At 29.7% G+C, this 18855-nt stretch overlaps 1 protein-coding gene across 6 annotated transcripts; it reads left to right on the top strand.

Moving 5' to 3' along the window:
- Nucleotides 1–9212: 9212 nt before the first annotated feature.
- Nucleotides 9213–18274, top strand: LOC145194018 (RILP-like protein 1). Of its 6 annotated transcripts, XM_090068366.1 has the most exons (7): nt 9213–9501; nt 9609–9753; nt 10275–10349; nt 16899–17014; nt 17146–17567; nt 17764–17823; nt 18005–18274. In XM_090068366.1, the coding sequence occupies exons 1-7, from the start codon at nt 9235–9237 to the stop codon at nt 18027–18029; spliced, it is 1110 nt and encodes a 369-aa protein (XP_089924492.1). In that variant the 5' UTR covers nt 9213–9234; the 3' UTR covers nt 18030–18274. The 6 variants fall into 6 exon arrangements, with proteins under 6 accessions (XP_089924492.1, XP_089924493.1, XP_089924495.1 ...); XM_090068367.1 differs by lacking the exon at nt 10275–10349; XM_090068369.1 differs by lacking the exons at nt 17764–17823; nt 18005–18274 and having other exon boundaries at nt 16899–17051; nt 17146–17324.
- Nucleotides 18275–18855: the final 581 nt, after the last annotated feature.

The following is an 18855-nucleotide window of genomic DNA, read 5'->3' as shown; positions in this document are numbered from 1 at the left end:
GACGGTTTTCTCCCAAACTTGGGGTAAAACGTCAGCCGCTTTTTGGAAATTTTCTACCTCCAGTTCTTGGTTGATTGTCTTTCCAGAAGAATCAAGGTGATCGCCAAAATAATCATGGGGAAGAACTATTCCAGCCAAATCACGAGAAAGAGATGCCATTCTTCTTTCAATGGGGTTGAAAGCTGAAAGCCCAGCTGCATTCACACCGTGAAGCAAGACATCTAAATCCAGCAAGCGGAAGAGATCAACAGAAGTTGCTAACGTTTTAGGGAAGCGTGGTGCCTCATCTTGAGCTCCATCAGTCTCCATTAACATAATTGGTTTACATCTAACCATCTTGGTTTCAAAAAGCTCCCTAACATCAAAAGCATGTGTAAAAGCATTCGATGCATCGTGTTTCCCACTTCTTATGCGTATGAAAGTGTCTCCACTGTAGGATACATTTCCATTATTCTTAACTTCGCATATGCCATACACCAATAGGATTAACTTGTGCTGTGGGCCAACGACAAAGTCATGATCCATAAGTTTGACCTTGTATTTCATATGCATCAGCAACGGTGCTTGAAGGCTTGCAGCAGTAAGACCCAACGGTACCCTGGCTTTATCATCATTGGACATGAAAAGCACAGCTTTTGGCCCAAACAATTTGCAAACTTCAAACATGTCATCAATAAAAGATTTGGCAAACATTCTACCATCATTTCTTTTTCGCAGTGAATTTTCTGGACGTAGTAGCTTCACAGGAACTGTTTTTACATGCTTTTTTCCTTCATGAGTGTTTTCACGTCGTGGTAAAAGACGAAGGTACAAACCACTTCTACTCAAGTTGAAGCCTATTTTCGTCAGCTCTTTCTGAAGATCATCCAAAGTGGAGACACTGCGAAGACATTCTGTTCTTCGACGCTCATCTGCTGCTGATGAATTTTGCACAATTTTTATGATTGTTGATAAAAGTTCTGGTTGATCAATTTCGAGCCGTGGTCGTCCAGGATGGTTTCGCATAAACTGTTTCAAAGCACTTGATACTTCAAGGTTGTTTTGACAAACTTTTTCGATGCCCTCTTTAAGTTTTTGCCTCCGTTTTCTTTGTCGTGCCGATTCACGAATCAATCTGAAAACAAAATATTACACAAATCTTTGATTCCGTTATAAAACCTTCTATACTTAAGGTTTCCTGGATTCTGCGAACTTTGTAAATCCTCAATTAGAAGTTCTTATTGACAATTTGAAAAACAAAATTTTGAAAGTTACTGCCTGCTTAAAAGTTTGGTTTTTATGGCCAAGACGTCTGTCTATACTTCTTAGCTCTATTCGATATATCTCTTAACATTTACCTGTCCAAGTTTGTTTTTTCTCTTCTTATGCTTTCTTTCACATTGTCTAATTGTTTCCTCGTTACAGTAGACAAACCAGAATCGCGTAAGATTATCAAGGATGAAAGCTGTGATTCAAGATCTGAGATTTTCTTCCGACTTTTAACTTGCGCCGGATTTGCTCTTTCCTTCTCGTTTGATGTTAAATCTAAATTAGGAAATACCCAAAAACAAACTATTATAAATTCTAGACAGTTATAGAGATTGGATGTAGAGAAAATGGTCAAGTTGTCCAATTATGATGAATAAAACTATGCAATTGCAATGTAGTCGTACAATGTAGTTTAATTACCAATTCGGTTGAATTTAATATATAGAAAATGACGAGAGAAAAAGTTTGTAAATTATTACAAAAAATGGCTTACTAAGTTCAATCCCTTCGAAAGCGAAATCTAATAGAATACGCTGAGCTCAAATGAACACCCTGTTTATTCTATTAATCGACCAAGAAAAAGCTTTCGATAAGGTTGATCGCGCTTTTCTCATCAAAATCCTAAGAAAATACAACCTTGGCGAAAACTTCATCTTCTTCAAAACCACTCTATACTTTGACGTCTCGGCATCCATCATCAACGGCGGTTTCTTGTCACCTTTCTTTCCAACAGAGCGTGGTATCAGGCAGGGCAATCCGCTCTGTTTGCTGTTGTACATCTTTGCTGCGGAGGCCCTGGCGTTGTTGGTTAGAGCGGACGATGGCATCGAGGGCATTTCTTTGTCAGGAACCTCAAAACCACTAAAAATCCAACAGTACGCAGGCGTCACTTTTTATACTAGACTCAACCAAACCATAAAATTCAACTGGTTGACAGCGCTCAGCAGAGCGGACAAAAAATTACGCGTCTTAGGTCTCCGTCTGGTATCGCTGAAACGAAAAGCGATGTTGTTAAATCACGACTGTAAATGTAAATAATTTTATATTATAAATAAACTAGAATAATAAAAAAAAAGAAAAAAGAAAAAAAAAGAAAAAAAAAAAAGGAAAGGGATGTTTTCTCTTGAGAAAACGTGTAAGAAAAAAAAGAATTTTAACAGCCCAACATCATCATCGATATTTGTTTTATTCGAAAGAAATTTTCGGTTAAGATCACAACTCTTCAAAAAAAAAAAACGATTCTGACGGTTCGGTTAAATTAAAAAAAACGATTCTGACGGTTCGGTTAAATTAAAAAAAACGATTCTGACGGTTCGGTTAAATTAAAAGGTAAATTTCGGTCAGAGATTTTCTTATAGTTAAAAATTGTATTCTAACCTCTGCTTGAAACTGTCAATGCCCCTGTGGTTAATCTATTGTCGGTTGCCCTCTGGCTAATCTGAAACGCCGCGCTGGTGAAAAATCAAATTTTTACTAAGGTATGCTTCGACCATAAATTATTCGATCTGTCCTCGAACGGAATTAAATATTCTGGCAAATAATTATTTTCTATTTCTTTATGTTGTAGACGATTAGATCATAGAAGTTTATGCTGTGAATGGTTTGACCTTTTAAAAGTTCTACTTTTCTTTCTACTTAACTTAGTTTCTGATGTGGCACAGGACGCCATATAATAAAAACCACATTCAGTGAAAAAATTAAGTTTCAGATTGTTTTTACATTCAAATGAGGGGAAATCGAAACTTTTATTTTACTCGTCAAATTAATCTGAAATGCGCTATAAAGTTGTAAAATTGATTTTTTCTTTAAAAATAAGAAACACCAAATGTTTCAGGCATAAAATTATGTCAAAATATGTGGACAGAAAATTATTTCGGACATAGATTATGCTGGCAGAAAATGTCTTAGACATAAATTATGTAAAAATACGTGGACAGAAAAATGTCTCCAACATATTTAATGTCTGCAGAAAATATCTCAGATATAAAATTATGTTAAACTATGTGGACAGAAAAGTATTTCGAACATATTTAATGTCGACGAAAAATATATCTGAATATGTCGACAAATCTGCCAGACATATTATGCTTTAACAACTTTGGGAACATTTGATTAACGTTTTCGTTCTACGTTTGTCGCTGTTGTAGTTCTAGGGCTTCTCACTCTACGGCTGTTGTTGTACGGCTGTCGTTGTACGGTTGTCGTTGTACGGCTGTCGTTCTACGGTTGCCTTGCAAGGAATATCAGCTAAAAATCTGATTTTGTAAACTTCTCATGAAAATGTTCGGAACGAAACTAAACATTTTTCTCTGTTTTTCAAAAGCTTACAAGTTTTTTTAAAGTATCTTTTGGAATCGGTTACCGGTTATGTTTTGGAATCGGTTACCTTGCTGTTCGCTGTCTTGTTCCATGGATTCCATGTTCTCCTCATGAATGTGTTTAATTAGAAAATATGGTGTGAACAATATTTATATCTAAATTTAATTATTAGAAGAATTGTTTAAAAACTAGTTAAGTTGTTTGTGTCATGATGAAGTTTGCTAATTACGTTCCCCCTCCTTTTCAGATTATGTGCAGAAAAAACTTAAAGCGATGCATTGCCTTATATTCTTTAAATGAATCTGTTTTTTGAATATATAGACAAAAATTTGTTATTGAGAGTTCGTTTGTTTCTTTTCTGCACAGAGAGTTCCACGTTTTAATGGCTGCATAATTAAGGGAGAATGTAATTTTTAGTGCTGTGAAAATTAATACCCAGTAAGCACACAACGTTGAAATAACGTTGAACTAACGTCGATCGACGTTGATCAACGTTATTTCAACGTTGTTTCAACGTTGTGTGCTTCCTGGGTATTTACGTCACCATTTGCCAAAAATTACTATTCAAATGTTCAGAAACCACGCTGTAAAAATTTAATCCAATTAAATTATTAAAAGTTTTAGTTTTAAGCGATTTAAATAATTTCAAAGATCAGAGAATTGTAAGAAAATCTTTAGGCGACAGGATTTCTACGATTTGAAATAATGATAAGTCCCTCCAACACTTCATTTCTGTTACTATGGAACTAACTTTTCTTTAAAATAATGAATAAGTATTGTTTCATGGCCATGTGAATAATGTTAAAGAATACTTTTGCTATTGAATTAGAGAATTTAATTCTGTTCAAAGATTGTAAATAAATCCTGGTCTCTGCATCTACTGACTGCACGGTACATGTTTCTTTCTTTCTTTACAAAGAATGCGGTTCTCTCTTACTACGCACGCGTTTAGAACTTAAATAAAACTTATTTTTACCCTTTTTGCTATTATCTGTAAATCCATAGTTTTTATTCTTTTTTATTGTTATTTTTGAAAATCAACAATATATATATATATATATATATATATATATATATATATATATATATATATATATATATATATATATATATACAGTGGGCAAAATAATTGTCCGTACATTAATGAAAAGTATCTATATATGATCAAAACAACATTTAAAAGTATATAGATAGTTGTAATTAAGAGTTTTTAAAGAAATATTATAATATTAAAGTAATTTTAAGTGTATTAGTTAAAAATATATTAATATATGAAAAGTTATATAAGTTTATTTGAAAAGAGTTAAAAGTTTAAACAAAAAAATTGTCCGTACACTATGTTAATTTTTGAATTAAAATTAGTTAAAATTAAATTAATATCTTGTTGGACAACCATCAGCTTCAATAACTGCTCTACAACGGTTTTTCATTGATGAGACGAGTTTAGACGTAATTTCTTGATTAATTGATGACCAAACATCTAAAACCAATTCTTTGAGCTCGTTTTTATTCTTTGGAGCTCGATCTTTCATTCTTTTTTCCACCACCGACCATAAATGTTCTATAGGGTTCAAATCGGGCGATTGTGCAACCCAATCCAACACGTTAATGCCATTTGCAGCAAGATATCTGGTTACAGATCCAGCTTTGTGCTTTGGATCGTTGTCATGTTGGAATATAAATTCCGTTCCAAGTCCTAATTTTCCTGCCGAAGCCACCAAATTCCGTTCTAATATGGATCTATATAAGTGTTGATCCATTTTCTCATCAATAAATTCAATTTTGCCAACACCGGACGCACTCATGCAGCCCCAAACCATAACATTTCCACCATAAAATTTAAATGTTGCCTTCAAACACTTCACATTATATTCTTCTCCGACTCTTCTATAAACTTTTGCACCACCATCAGCTCCATATAAATTAATTTTACTCTCGTCTGACCAAATAATCATATTCCAGAATGTATCATCCTTCAGAACATGTTCCTTTGCCCACCGCAACCGTTTTCTCTTGTTCACTATGCTGATGAATGGTTTTCTCCGTGGCGTCCGTGCAAAAATATTGGCTTCATGCAGTCTGTTCCTAATTGTTTGTGGCGATAATTTAATATTTAATTCATTTTCCAGCTCTTTTGATACTTCTACTGCATTTTTTCTTCTATTCTGCTCGATTTTCCCAACTATGCACCTGTCAACTCTTGGCGTTGTTGATCTTTTTCTGCCTCGTTCACCATTATTTGCCACTGATTTTTTTTTTAAATACTTTTCCCATGTTGAACAGAGCTTGGTGGTATTTTCAACATTTTTGCTACTTTTCTAATTGATAAGCCATTTTCCCTATCAAAAATTACTCGTTAACGTAAGTCAATACTATATTCTTTTCTTTTTCCTTTCATCATCCCAAAACTTAAGTTATGGGTTTTTCTTGATATCAAAATGCCATCAGGTTTGGAGTTTAGGAAATCGGCCGATCATATTCAATTGTTTATTTGACCTATTTACACTTGGTGCAGATTGGGTAAGTTAGGGCCTAATTGCATATTTACTTGTTATATATAGTGCTGTTAAACTCATTTTTAGATGTTGTATGTAATGTATTATCAATTAAAAATCTGTTTCGGGTGGTGGCGCTGATGGTTTAATCTTTGGAACAGTTGAATAAGAAGGGGAGCGTGAAATGAATTTTATTAATACAATTGACTCATCGCTTTGACTAACTGTGACATATGCGAATATGCTTTTAATTTTGCTTTCATACATCGATTAACTAGATGGTTTCTTTAAACGCCATCAGGGCAGAGTTACAAATGACAGCCTCGCACAAAAAAAAACTATAAGAAGAAATTTGCATGTTGGATTTTAATGAGTTTATAAAACTATGTTTTTTTTTTGTTTTTTTTTTTTACTGCTATATGAGAGCGAATTATACTAAATGGTCAAAAACTTTTTCAGGTGTTTCAGGGTGACATTAAGGATTTTATTCCAAAGGTTTTTAACTGGAATGGAGAAAACGAATGAGAAAAAAGCTACATTCACTAAAAACCGGCCCTAATTCATTGAAAAAAATTCTGAATCTACTTGTTATTTGTAAAGATTTATATTTATATTTATAAAGTTTGTAATTGAACTAATAACTTGTAGATTTCCTTGTTTAAAAGCCCTGCTTCACGCGCTGTCAATTGAATGTTCTAAAAATTTTAAATTCTTTTAATTTTAAAGAAATATAAAGATCAGTCAAACGTGATATTCTTTAAACAACTTTTTTTTTTTTTTTTTTTGAATTGTTTTTAAAAATTTAATGTCAAAAAGGCTTTAATGAGTTAAAAGATCCTATAAGCTTTTGTTGTTGATTTGCGTGGTACAATTTTGACGCTGCTGAAAACGATGCACAGATAATAATTAAAACAACCAGCTCTTTTTTGAATATTATCTAATATTTAAATAAAATTTAAAACAATACACTTATATCGTCAAAGGTCTTATTTTAACTAAACGTTCTTTTGAACACGATTCTTTCAAATACCTTAACAAACAAAAATTTTAAAGAATCTTGAACATAATTTTTTTTTAACATAATTATTATATTTAATTAACATAACATATAGATATCTGAAACAATGATATAAAGATTTCTTAAAAACTTGATCAGAAGTTCTTTCAGCTCAAATATCCTGTGACTCTCGCTGTCCCTTAATCGGATAACGTGTATAAGTGTCCAGAGCACACGATGTAATTTTGTCACAAAATGGTAACAAATTTTTTAACCGATGTCTCTTATGGTTTTTTCTTATGCGAGTAAGTCATATTTACGCTTTTATTACGCTTTTCTTAATAAATCGTCTATTGACAATTAAAACTCATTAAGTGCAATTAGCTGTAATGTCACTTAATGAGTTTGACTTGTCAATAGACGAAATATTTATTTCAAATTTTATATTATCTAGCTCTCTCAACTAGCGATCAACTTGTCATGTTAGTGCTTTATTTTTATAAAATTTATTATTTCTTTATAATTCTTTGATCTCAGAAACCCTACTAAGACTAACTTTTCTAGGCGACACAGACGCCGGTGATTGAAAAGCTGTTTGACGCATTTTTTTACTTCGTTTTTTTTTTTTTTTTTTTTTTCATTTTATTTAGCACCTAATATAGTTTGCCAAATAGGTCGATCTTCTTTTCACGTTGGAGAGTAAATTTTTTTGCATTCAAATAATTATCACAATATTGTTCCTTTTAAAAGACAAACGGGCCTTGAATTAAACTGGGTAACTCTAGATACGAGTCAAGAGAATTTAAAATTTTTAAGATTAGTAATAACAAATTTAATGATAGTTATGACTATGACAACATCATAAAGTTTAAACAGAATCTCGTTTGTATGATATAGCGTTTTTGTTGCAGTTATCCAAATTTTATTTACATAATCGTTCTAACTTTTTTTATTGCAAAAGTATTTTTTCAAAAAATTCTTTATACCGGGTTTCTTATATAATTAATTGCGTATTCGCTGCATTAACCTTTTTGCTTAAACGTCAGTACTACAAGTTCTTAAATACATGTGAAGTTATTTTTTTACAGCTGTTAACTTGTGTGGTCTTTAAGTCTGATGGTATGTTTATACTTGGCATAAATTGCCCAGACACTATATTTGATGTTCAGGCCAAGCGCAGTCAGCAGTTAATTTTTAGCATTGGCTGAACTTGAGAATTAAGGTGCTGAGTCAAGAATTATGTATTAAGAACTAATTTTTGTATTAAAAATTGAATATAAAATCTTTATACTTATATGTCTCGTAAGCAGTAACCCATGTATCCCTATGAAATCATAGTTCTATCATTGTATTTATATTCTTGATTAAATGAATATTATTGATGAAAAGACCTTATGAATTTACATGCAAAGGGTTTTTTTTTAGCCAGAGTTTAGACTTTTAATAAACATAGTTAACAGACAGTTGCTATGCTAATGTTAAGTTGCTTATGATTTGTGTATATTAAATTTTAAGTGATAAATATTAGACATATATCAAATTTCACTGTAAATAGATTTTTAGTTATGGAATATAAATAATTATAGTATAGTAAATGTACAAATATGAAAAATGTACTATATTATAAAATAGGTTTTCCAAATGTAGTACTAAATAGGTATAGGTATGTTTTTTATCGATATCTGCAATTATATGCTTTTTCTTAAGTGGTTTAAACAACAAATTGTGGTTTTTCAGCATCCTCAATTGGTGTCTATTGCATCCTCTAAATTGCAAAGTTTATTTAATTCTTATATTGTTCATAAATTTTTTAAATTAAAATTTTTTAGAAAAATTTTTCATTTGCAGAACATATCATTTTTTACTCTATATTTCTGTTAGCACATCATCTAAAGGAGTATCTATGCAATCTACTGTAGTATGCTGACTAGTGTTAACAAAAACAATATTTTGTTATGCAAGTGTGTGTGTGTGTCTCTCTCTCTCTCACTCTCTCCCACTCTCTGTCTCTCTCTCCCACTCTCTGTCTCTCTCTCATATATATACATATATATATATATATATATATATATATATATATATATATATATATATATATATATATATATATATATATATATATATATATATATATATATATATATATATATATATATGGTTTAGAAAATAAATAAAATGGAAGCTTGTTCAAGTTTAACTGTAGCAGATGTTTATGAATATGCAGCTTTAATTGGCCAAGATATTGAAGATATAGTAAACCAATATGGCAAAGAAATCATTCAAGAAATAATGCCAAAGATTGTTTTTATTTTGGAAAAACTTGAAGGAATAGTTGAAGAAAATAAACAATCACAAGAAAGAATTAAACTTTTACTTATAGAAAAGGAACAACTTACAATACATAGTAAAAGGGATGAGGCAATACAAAGACAACAAAAAGAAGTGAGATGTGCTAATTGATTGTTTTTGATTTTTTACAGTTTAGATTTTTTTGAAAGAGAAAAGTTTCTATAATCTTCACATTCGCTCTTAAACTTTTATTTTTGTAGAAAATTATATATTTGGAGGAGCTAGTTTCAGGTGACAAGAAACAATTGGAGGATAGAATACACAGGTTGCATAAAGAAAATGAATATTTATCTGTTGAGTTAGATAAGCGAGAGGAAGAACTTGTTAAAATTCGATCCAATGGAGGTAATTTGATAAATTTATCTTAAGTTCAACAATAAGTCACACTTTCTAAATGTAAATTTAAATTCTCTAAACTTTTTTTTTTTTTTTATTGAAAAATAATTATTTTGATTGAATAAGTACAAAGTTACTTCAGCTACGATGAATAGGAAAATGATTTAGAAATTTTAGAACTTTCATATATTTATATAGTTTATGAACATACATTAAAAAACCCCATAGTATGATGATTTTTTCTTAATTGTACTTTTGTGATGCATGATTGCATTTGATTCTGTTTTTGTTATGATCTTCAGAATATGTCCTAAGTCAAGATTAAAAATTTTACTTGAATTGATGTGTAAATTTGTTGTTTTTATGTTGGCATGTATTTATTAATAAAAAAAATCCATAACAGCTTAAAATGGTTTGCAGAATCAAAATACAGACAAAAGCTCCAACATATATCTATTCTCATTTTTAAAGAAAAATTATACAATGAGACTTTAGAATGTAATATTTAGACTAAGATGATTAATTTTAAGGATACTACGATTCCTGTTTACTGTGGTGTATTGAACAGTTATTTGGTGGAAGTCTCTTCTACTTTACTAGTAAAGGTAAAACTGAGAAACATGTGTTGCTTAGTCTATAAAATACATTCATCCTGGTTCTCGAGATTGAAAGTTATATGTAGACACACATACACATATCCGTATTTTATATATTTATACATTCATACATACATACATACATACATACATACATACATACATACATACATACATACATACATACATACATACATACATACATACATACATACATAAATATAAATATGTATACTACAGTTTGGTTGTTTCAGCTAAATTCCAGATCTTTGAGCTATCTGCTATAACTTTCAGACTGATTCTAAATCGATATTTCTTCTACATAATGTAATATTTGTTGTCATGCATAATTTTGTGCAATGTCATTTGAGGGATCTGCTTTTTTACATTTTTTAAACATACATTAAAAAAAAATCAAAAATCAATGTTAAAGATGTATATTGTGCAGACTGAAAGTGAAGCAGAAAGTAAGATTATCTCGTGTTAGAGCTGCCAAATTACAAAATGATTCTTGAGGATTTAAAACCTAAGGTCTCACATGATCCTTTTAAGTGTTTTAAATAAAAAAAAAATTATGAAAAAAGGTTTAAGTAAAAATAAGTTATCCTGATTTCAGTGACATCAGTCTTCACACATTTAAAAAATAATTGAAAAATAATTGAAAATAAAAAAAGTAACTTAAGTAATAAATTAAATAATATAAATAAGAAATGTTGCTTGCATTCTTTCTGTGTTTTACACAGCTTTGGTTCCACAGTAAGCTATATTTAGACAAACCTTATAATTACTTTCCCGTCTTTTATGTTGAAACATTATTATTTCATCTTTAGCCTGTTTTATTATGTGCACAAAAAAAAATTTAATAATGTAAATAGTCCTTAAATATATAATTTCTTCTTCTGTATAACTTTATGGGAAATTATTTATTTATTTTATATATTTTTATTATTTTTACTCTGTTTTTTATTTATGTATGTATGTATGTATGTATGTATGTATGTATGTATGTATGTATGTATGTATGTATGTATGTATGTATGTATAATAAACATAATAATCATTATTGTTTTTCAGAAATATATCTAATTATTATTTTCACTCATAATTTCACATAAGAAGAGCTTCCATTAGTGAATAAAAATAAGATGATTTGGGTGAAGAATTTTGTAAAATTTCACAAGACATAGGTAAAGAAGAACTGTTCAATTTGAAAAAAAAAATCATTGGAAATAAACAGCAGGATTCCACTCAAAGTCCAAGTTGTTGGTCGCTATCTGTTCCTGGGGAAATTCATCGAAGGTAGATCCGAACACATAAAGCAAATTGAGAAAGAAGTAACAATCTTATCGCAAAAGAAATTAAGTTTTCCAAATTTATCAAATTATACACACAAAACTGGATCAAGTGCTGAAGACCTATAATAAATATGTAAAGCAAGGAAAATATGATTCATTGAATAATGTTTTTGAGATTAAAAAAAAAGATGGTTAATTGCTCTGTAATGAGGACAAAAGGTTGTATAAACTTTAGATAGAAACCAAACAACAGGTCAGGCATACAACTGGGAAGGTTGTGAGTTTAAAATCTATCTTTCCATCAAAAGAGGAAAAATGTTCTTGGAGTCTACTGTAACAGCAGTAGCAGCAGTAATAACATTGAATTCCAAATCGGAAACTGAGACAGAATATCAAGAGTCTGAAGATTCTGAAGAACAATCCATAAGTACAAGCAAAGAGTACAACAAAACCAAAACTGCAAATTAGTAACATCGTAAAAATTTTCAACCAAAAAAATAGCAACCATTTGTCAGCAGGTATCTCAAGATGGGATCAACATTAAGACACCTTCACAATCTGGCATATTCAGATCTCCTATTAAAGAAGCTCTTAAACTCAAAGAAGAAATAAAGAGGACATTTTATTTAAAAAACTACTCACTTGCGTTAATCTTCAAGGATATCAAGTGTTAGTGTTGAAGAATGTATTAAGAGAAATTATGTTACAAGCACTAGATCTACCAGACGGAAAAGTAGATACTGTTGTAAAAGGCATAACAGTTGTTCTTGATAAAAAAATAATTTACAGAAGAGTATAAATTTGATTGTAACAGACGCAGTGAATTTAAACACTGGAAGGGGGAATGGGATTGTCACTTTGTTACAAAAACTCTTTTTTCAAAAGAACCATAATTCATTTGTTTTCAACATCTTGTCCTTGACCAAGTTCTTTGCATAGTAATGGATGAAGAACTATGAGGAAGCAACACATCAAACATTGAATATCCTTTTATTCCAGAACTTGTTAAAAACTACAAACAGCTCAGGAAGAATTTCAAGAATGATAAAGAAATGATTACTGAAACAGCAGATGGTGTAGTGACATAAAATTTCTATTTCATTTAACTTGAGTTTTCTGATTTTTTGAAAAATCTGGAATATTTCCTAAAGTGAAGTTTCAGAAAAAACCAAATTTAAGTAATGCAAGATGGAATTCCTGAGCAATGCTAGCTCTTTTGGCATTCATACTTCGACCAGAGAGAAAAAATTCACTAGTTGATATTTGTAAATTCATCTCTTATGCGTGGTTAGACCATTGGTTTACTGACTAAATGTAAAATGCAAATGGTTATCAGAATCTATGTAACAGTTTGCAGGTTCACAAAAAAGTGTTAAGTTTTGGAGTCAGGAACCATTGTTCCAAAGTCATTGAGATTGGAAATGCCCGCAAAAAATCAGTGTGCATAATAGGCAATCAAGTGTCTTAAAGAACTTTTCAATGTCTGTAAAAAGAATGAGAACATTCAGCTTAGATTTATTTTGTGTTTTTAAAAAGCATACAGTATGCAACAATGTTATTCAATATATATATCATAAAATATGTTGTAGCAATAAAACAAAAACCAAGTTGGTTTAAATAACTTTAATTGAAACCAAGTTGATTTACATAATTTTAGTTAAACTAAAAATATGTTTGTTATAACAATTGTTAATAATGTAAACTATAATAATTGCAAAATTAAATCTTTTTTTTTTACAAAATATGAAAATGTTTAAAAATTGAGATATTAGGAAGCATCAAAAGTATTCATACCTCTCAAAGTTTTATTGAGTATATCCAAGTTTTTTGTTTTATAATTAATTAGTATTTCGTATGAAGCCTTGGGCATCTGCTTGCAAGAAACAAGAAACACAATTAATAAAGTTTTGTAAATAGTTTGGAAGAATATTATGCCAAGCTGCCTCCAAAGTTAAAAAGAAGTTTTGTTTGTTGATACTAATTTTCAATTGGATTAATACCTGGACTTTGAGCAGGCCAATCCAACAATTCTATTTCATTTTCTTCAAAATATTTTTGGCAATCTTTCTGGTATTTTTTGGATCATTGTCTTGTTGGAAGGCAAATTGATCCATTAATCCAAATCTATTGATGGAGAGCATAAAGTTGTTTCACAAAATATTTATATATCCAGCTCCTGTTAATTTTTTTCTTCAATTTGAACTAATTTACCAACTCCGTTATAACTAAAACACCCCCAAACAAGTACATTACCACTTCCTTGTTTGATGGTTGCTTTTATAGTTTTTTGGTCCATTGGTTTTCCTTTTTCATACATTTGGTCTTTTTTTGGAATTCTTTAGTTCAAATTTACGTTCATCAGACCATAAAACTGATTTCCAGAAATCTAGTGGCTTTAAAAAGTACTTTTTTGCAATGCCATGGCTTTTAATTTTATTTTTTCTCAAAATAAAAGGTTCTTTTTAGTGACACAGGATCCATAAAATCCTGTAGAGCAAAGTCTGCGTTGTATTGTTTATTTAAAAATGTTCATGTTTAGTTTCTCTTTAACAGCTCTGGCAGAAATAGCAGGCTCTTGCTTTACTTCTCATGCAATAAGCTTATCTTCTATAGATGTTGTTTATCTCACACTTTCAGTTTATTTTACAGGTAGATGGCCTGAATATGCTTTATTTTGCACACTTTCGGGTTTTTTTTATTTTTGTATTATTGATTGTATAAATGCCTTGCGTTTATTATATTTTTCAGCAGTTTTTCTATTTTTCTAAAAAGTAGAATTAAAAATTGTTAAATTCAATTTATCTGTATACGCATAAATATGGATAAATTGAATTTTTGGTTTGTGTATGAATTTTTTTAACGGCGAAATCAAATTAATGTCTTCATGAGTTTTTGATAACAAGTCCCCCTGGAAATTTTAATAATTATATGTAGAAATTTATATCTGTAATAAAGATTTTAAAAGACCTAACAATAGAGAAAAATCCATGTGACATTTTCTCCAAAAAACATTTTTATGATCATCAGCTCAATTTTGTATGTTTAAAGAAGACTACTAAGGCCTTCAACAGTTATCTTTTATTTAAGATTTCATTCCTTGCAACAAAATTTTAAAATGCACAAAAATTATCAATCACTACTTTGATCAACTAATACATACAAAATCTTATTTCTCTTGCTTTCTGACAATAATTTTACAGACATGGCATGGTTTATTAGATACAAAGGTCAATATTTGATAACTAATGTGTCAGTAAAAGTTTATACGTAATCTAATTTAGCCATCGAAAAAAACAAGCTGTTGCATGATTTTTTCCAGTCATTTTAATTAGAATTTACACCTTTTTTTATTTAAAGATAAAAAGTTTTATTAAGAAATGTTTTGTTTAAAAAGCATCAACACCATTTCCTCTCATTATATCCAATTTTCTGTGCGAAGAACTGACCATATTCTGTACAAGCTTTTTATCAATATTTCTTCAGGTCGATTGGATCTTTATCATCAAAGAAATTATGTTTTTGGCGCACCAGTCATTTTCATACATTTTTTGCTTCAAAAGACTCCAAAAATCTGCGATTGTTCAAACTTTTGGAAGATTAGCTGGATTCATATTTTTGGATACAAAGAAAACATTTGAAGTTCAAAGCTAAGGATGGAGTTGGTATAATGAGCGCTTTCTAAATCTGGTCAAGACATATTGAAATGTTGTCTATAATGTTTACAAATAAATCAAACCAAATTGCAATTTTAAACCTAACCTACTAGGCACCTTTTTTGTGACTCTTTTCAATGATTGAGCATCCTCTTGATCTTTGATATATTGCTTTGGTCGCCATTTTTTATCTTTGGTCGCCATTTTTGCCAGTGTGCAATCTTTCACTTGAGTAAAAGGTTTTTTTGTGCCAGAAGATTCAGCAATTGACATGAAGTGATTCTTTGTGCACCCACGTCACAGAACTTCTTGAAAATCTGGTTTTTGCTAAGAAGCTTATTTAGTTAATGATATTTATTCAAAACATTTTTTAATTTGTCAAAGATTTGTCAAAAAATTTGCCATGCTTTATTTTTTAAAGTGCTATTAGAACAAAATGCATAGTTGTATTTAAAAAGAGCACATTTTTTTAAAAAAAAAAACTTTTTAAAAGTTTATCTTAAGAAATTTTTGTAATGTGTATTTAAATTTTATCTCATTTTTTAGATATGACCTGTTATAATTTATTACTGACATTGTAGTATTGAGCATGTTTCATCCATAACAATTATGAAAATGTTTTTAAACAAAATTTTGAAGATTTTTTACAATGAAGTCTTGAATAATCTATTACATACAAACTTTGGCCCATCTACCAACAAAAAAAAACATTGCGGGAAAGTGTGCATTTGAGAAATTTTAGCTTTCAGTTGAAAAATGGCTTCTTTATAATGAATGGGTTTTGTTTATTTGATGGACATTTTTAGTTACTAAATAGATTTCCTAATGATTATTAATACTATTTCTCTTTCCTACTTATTTTCTCATACGTTTCCTTATCTCTCTGCAATTAGCAACTTTAATAAGTGATATTCACTTTTTCTTTAAGGTTTAGTAGATTGGATGAAATCTTAGCCTTATCTATTGGCAATTCTGACTTGATGGCCATGTAGATTTAATATTGCAATTGTATGTGATTTATTTAGGGGTACGTGCTCTTACAATTTTTTGATTGTATTAGTAAAAGATTTCTTGATATGAGTTGGACCTGTAGCTGATAATAACTGCATTTTGAATTGTATTGGATAGTTAAATTGGGCTCATGTCACTTAATTTTCAGTACCATTAACTTCTAATGTATATTTGTTGTTTATTTTGACTGAAGATTCAAACAAAGACAACATGGCAATTGTGTTACCAACCTTATTTCTGTTCTTCTACTTTTTTTTTTTTTTTTCTACAAATGCTCGTTTTGCAGATGTTTTCAGTATGCAGATTACAAATCCTTTCAATCTTTCTCAAAAGAAAACACAAAAATTTAACAAAATTTTTTCAAAATTTAAATTGATTTTTGAATGGTTATAAAATAAAATAGCTATCTAGACTTCATTCTATTTGTTTGATTCATAAATTATGCACTGGTAATACTTTTATCTTTAACAGCAACTGAAGTTTTATTGGCTGAAGTTTACTTGTTTTATTGATTAGATATTGAGATAGTTTTGTTGTTGCTTGATTGCAGATATATTAATTCAATACTGACTCAACCTTGTTTGGAAATATTTCTTTAGCTTTACCTGGCGATGTTGAGTTAATGGTTCGTATGAAGAACACTATAGATAGTCAAAGAGACCAACTGAGGGTTTCTGCAATTGAATTGGAAGCAAGAAAGAAAGAAATTGATGCAGTACGCTGATTTTACGCTGAAATTATGTCTTAGAATTGTAATACTTGTTAATACAATATTAAAACAATATTTTTTTTGCCCATAACTTAGTTTTATGAATTCTTTTTTTAACAAAATTTTTTTCTCGCAAGCTTCAAGATCATACTGCACGTTTATCTGAAATTAATGAGCGACTACGCAAAAGTAATTTTGTCTTGGAGGGTATTTTAAAAAATGATGATGCAGACTCGCGTGTTTTTGTTGATGATTTGGATCAATCTGGGCGTTCCAAATTAAACACTTATGGAAGTAATGAAAATATCAATGAAACATCTTTACTTGAAGAGCTCGGAGAAGAAAATACAAGTGGTTTTTACAAAAATAATGCAATCTTTACAATGGTACCCCAAGAAAGTTCTCCAAAAGGAGATAAGCAGCTCCTAAACTCCAATAAAGATCCTAATAGACCTCGGTACACTTTGAAGGAGATGCAGGCTTTGTTAGAGGAGCGAAATTTATATAAAATCAAAATGATGGCACTTGAGGAAGAGGTTGAACTGCTTAAAAGTGGCAAGTAGGTCAAATTGAAATGTCTTTTTGTTTGATTTTTTTTATTTGATTTTTATTGGTTTATCTATTTTGTTGCTTTTGTTTCTTGTTGACTTTCTTTCTATTAAAATCTTTGATAAGTTTTATACCATGAACTTGAAAAAACTTGTATTTTTTATCCGTTCTGATAAAAAGTTTTCACAATATTTCTTACTTTGAAGTGTTCCTTCCACAAAAGATGATCAGCTCAAAGAGTCGGATAAAAAACACGTTAGGAGTTTGTAAGTCTTAGATGTTTTTGCTCATACTTTATGTCTATTATGCTCATACTTTATGTCTATTATGCTAAGACTTTCCAAAATTTAAGTTCATTTTTGGATTACTGGTAGACTACACTGAGTAAAAATGTAATTCAACCATAAAAGAGGTTATTGATCATTTCACTTCAATTTTCTCTTTTAGGATGTCGAAATTTCTTTGGAAATGAACTGAAAAGGATTTTGTTTAAATTATTTTCGAATGTTCCTATTCTTGTTATTTGTTTTTGAATGAACAGGTTAAGGCTAAATTTATACAGAATATTTTTGTAGATTAATGGATTTTATATGGCATAATTTTCAACTTTAAATGCAGGAAGTTCTTTTCTTTCTGATTAAATTAAGTAAAAAAATTTTTAACCACACGAGAATTTGATACGCAGCTATGTTAAGTTTGTAAATTTTTTTTTTTTTTTTTTTCTTTTTTCTTTAACTTCAGCTGTTTGCTTAATAATATGCAAATATATATATATATATATGTATAAATAAATTTAACAATAGTTATATACTTTTATAGTTATGTATTTTTATTAAAACATTAAAATGAAATTTTGAAAATTAAAACTCTGTTTTGTAATTTTCGAATTAGTGTTAATTCTTTTTCAGTTATTTTTCTTGTAATAAAAATTGCGAATGTTTTTACTGAAGCTATTTGTTCGAGACAGCGTGTGTCGTTATTGGAGGTGCCACGTGTTTCTTTCGTTTATCAGCTCCCAGTTGTTCTAGATCAGAGGTCGACAAATTGCATCTCTATAATTAAGAACGTAATTGTAGTTATAGTTTTATAAATACAACTAAAAAAAATGTATAACTGATATTAATTATATTTGTAAATTTAAAGAACTATTTAAAACAAAGTAATAGCTTAAACTTTAATAATTTTACTTTGAAATTGAGTCAATAATTTCCTCCTCACAAACTTACCGAACCTAACGGATCAACGAAAAGATTAGTGTGAGAAAATATATTTATAAACTAATTTTTTATTTATAAACT

Source organism: Hydra viridissima, unplaced genomic scaffold, assembly GCF_058129835.1.
Source record: "Hydra viridissima isolate aposymbiotic clone 2 unplaced genomic scaffold, HvirCarnegie_v1 scaffold_12, whole genome shotgun sequence".
NCBI lineage: Eukaryota > Metazoa > Cnidaria > Hydrozoa > Anthoathecata > Hydridae > Hydra > Hydra viridissima.
This window is presented reverse-complemented; position numbering and strand designations above follow the sequence as displayed.

What these genes read in the sequence shown, in the direction of transcription:
- LOC145194018 (XM_090068366.1), top strand. Translation starts at nt 9,235, where the DNA reads ATGGAAGCTTGTTCAAGTTTAACTGTAGCAGATGTTTATGAATATGCA. An exon ending in TAAAATTCGATCCAATGGAG is followed by an intron (nt 9,754 to 10,274) that starts GTAATTTGATAA and finishes ATTAATTTTAAG; the next exon opens with GATACTACGATTCCTGTTTA. An exon ending in GAAAGAAAGAAATTGATGCA is followed by an intron (nt 17,015 to 17,145) that starts GTACGCTGATTT and finishes TTTTCTCGCAAG; the next exon opens with CTTCAAGATCATACTGCACG.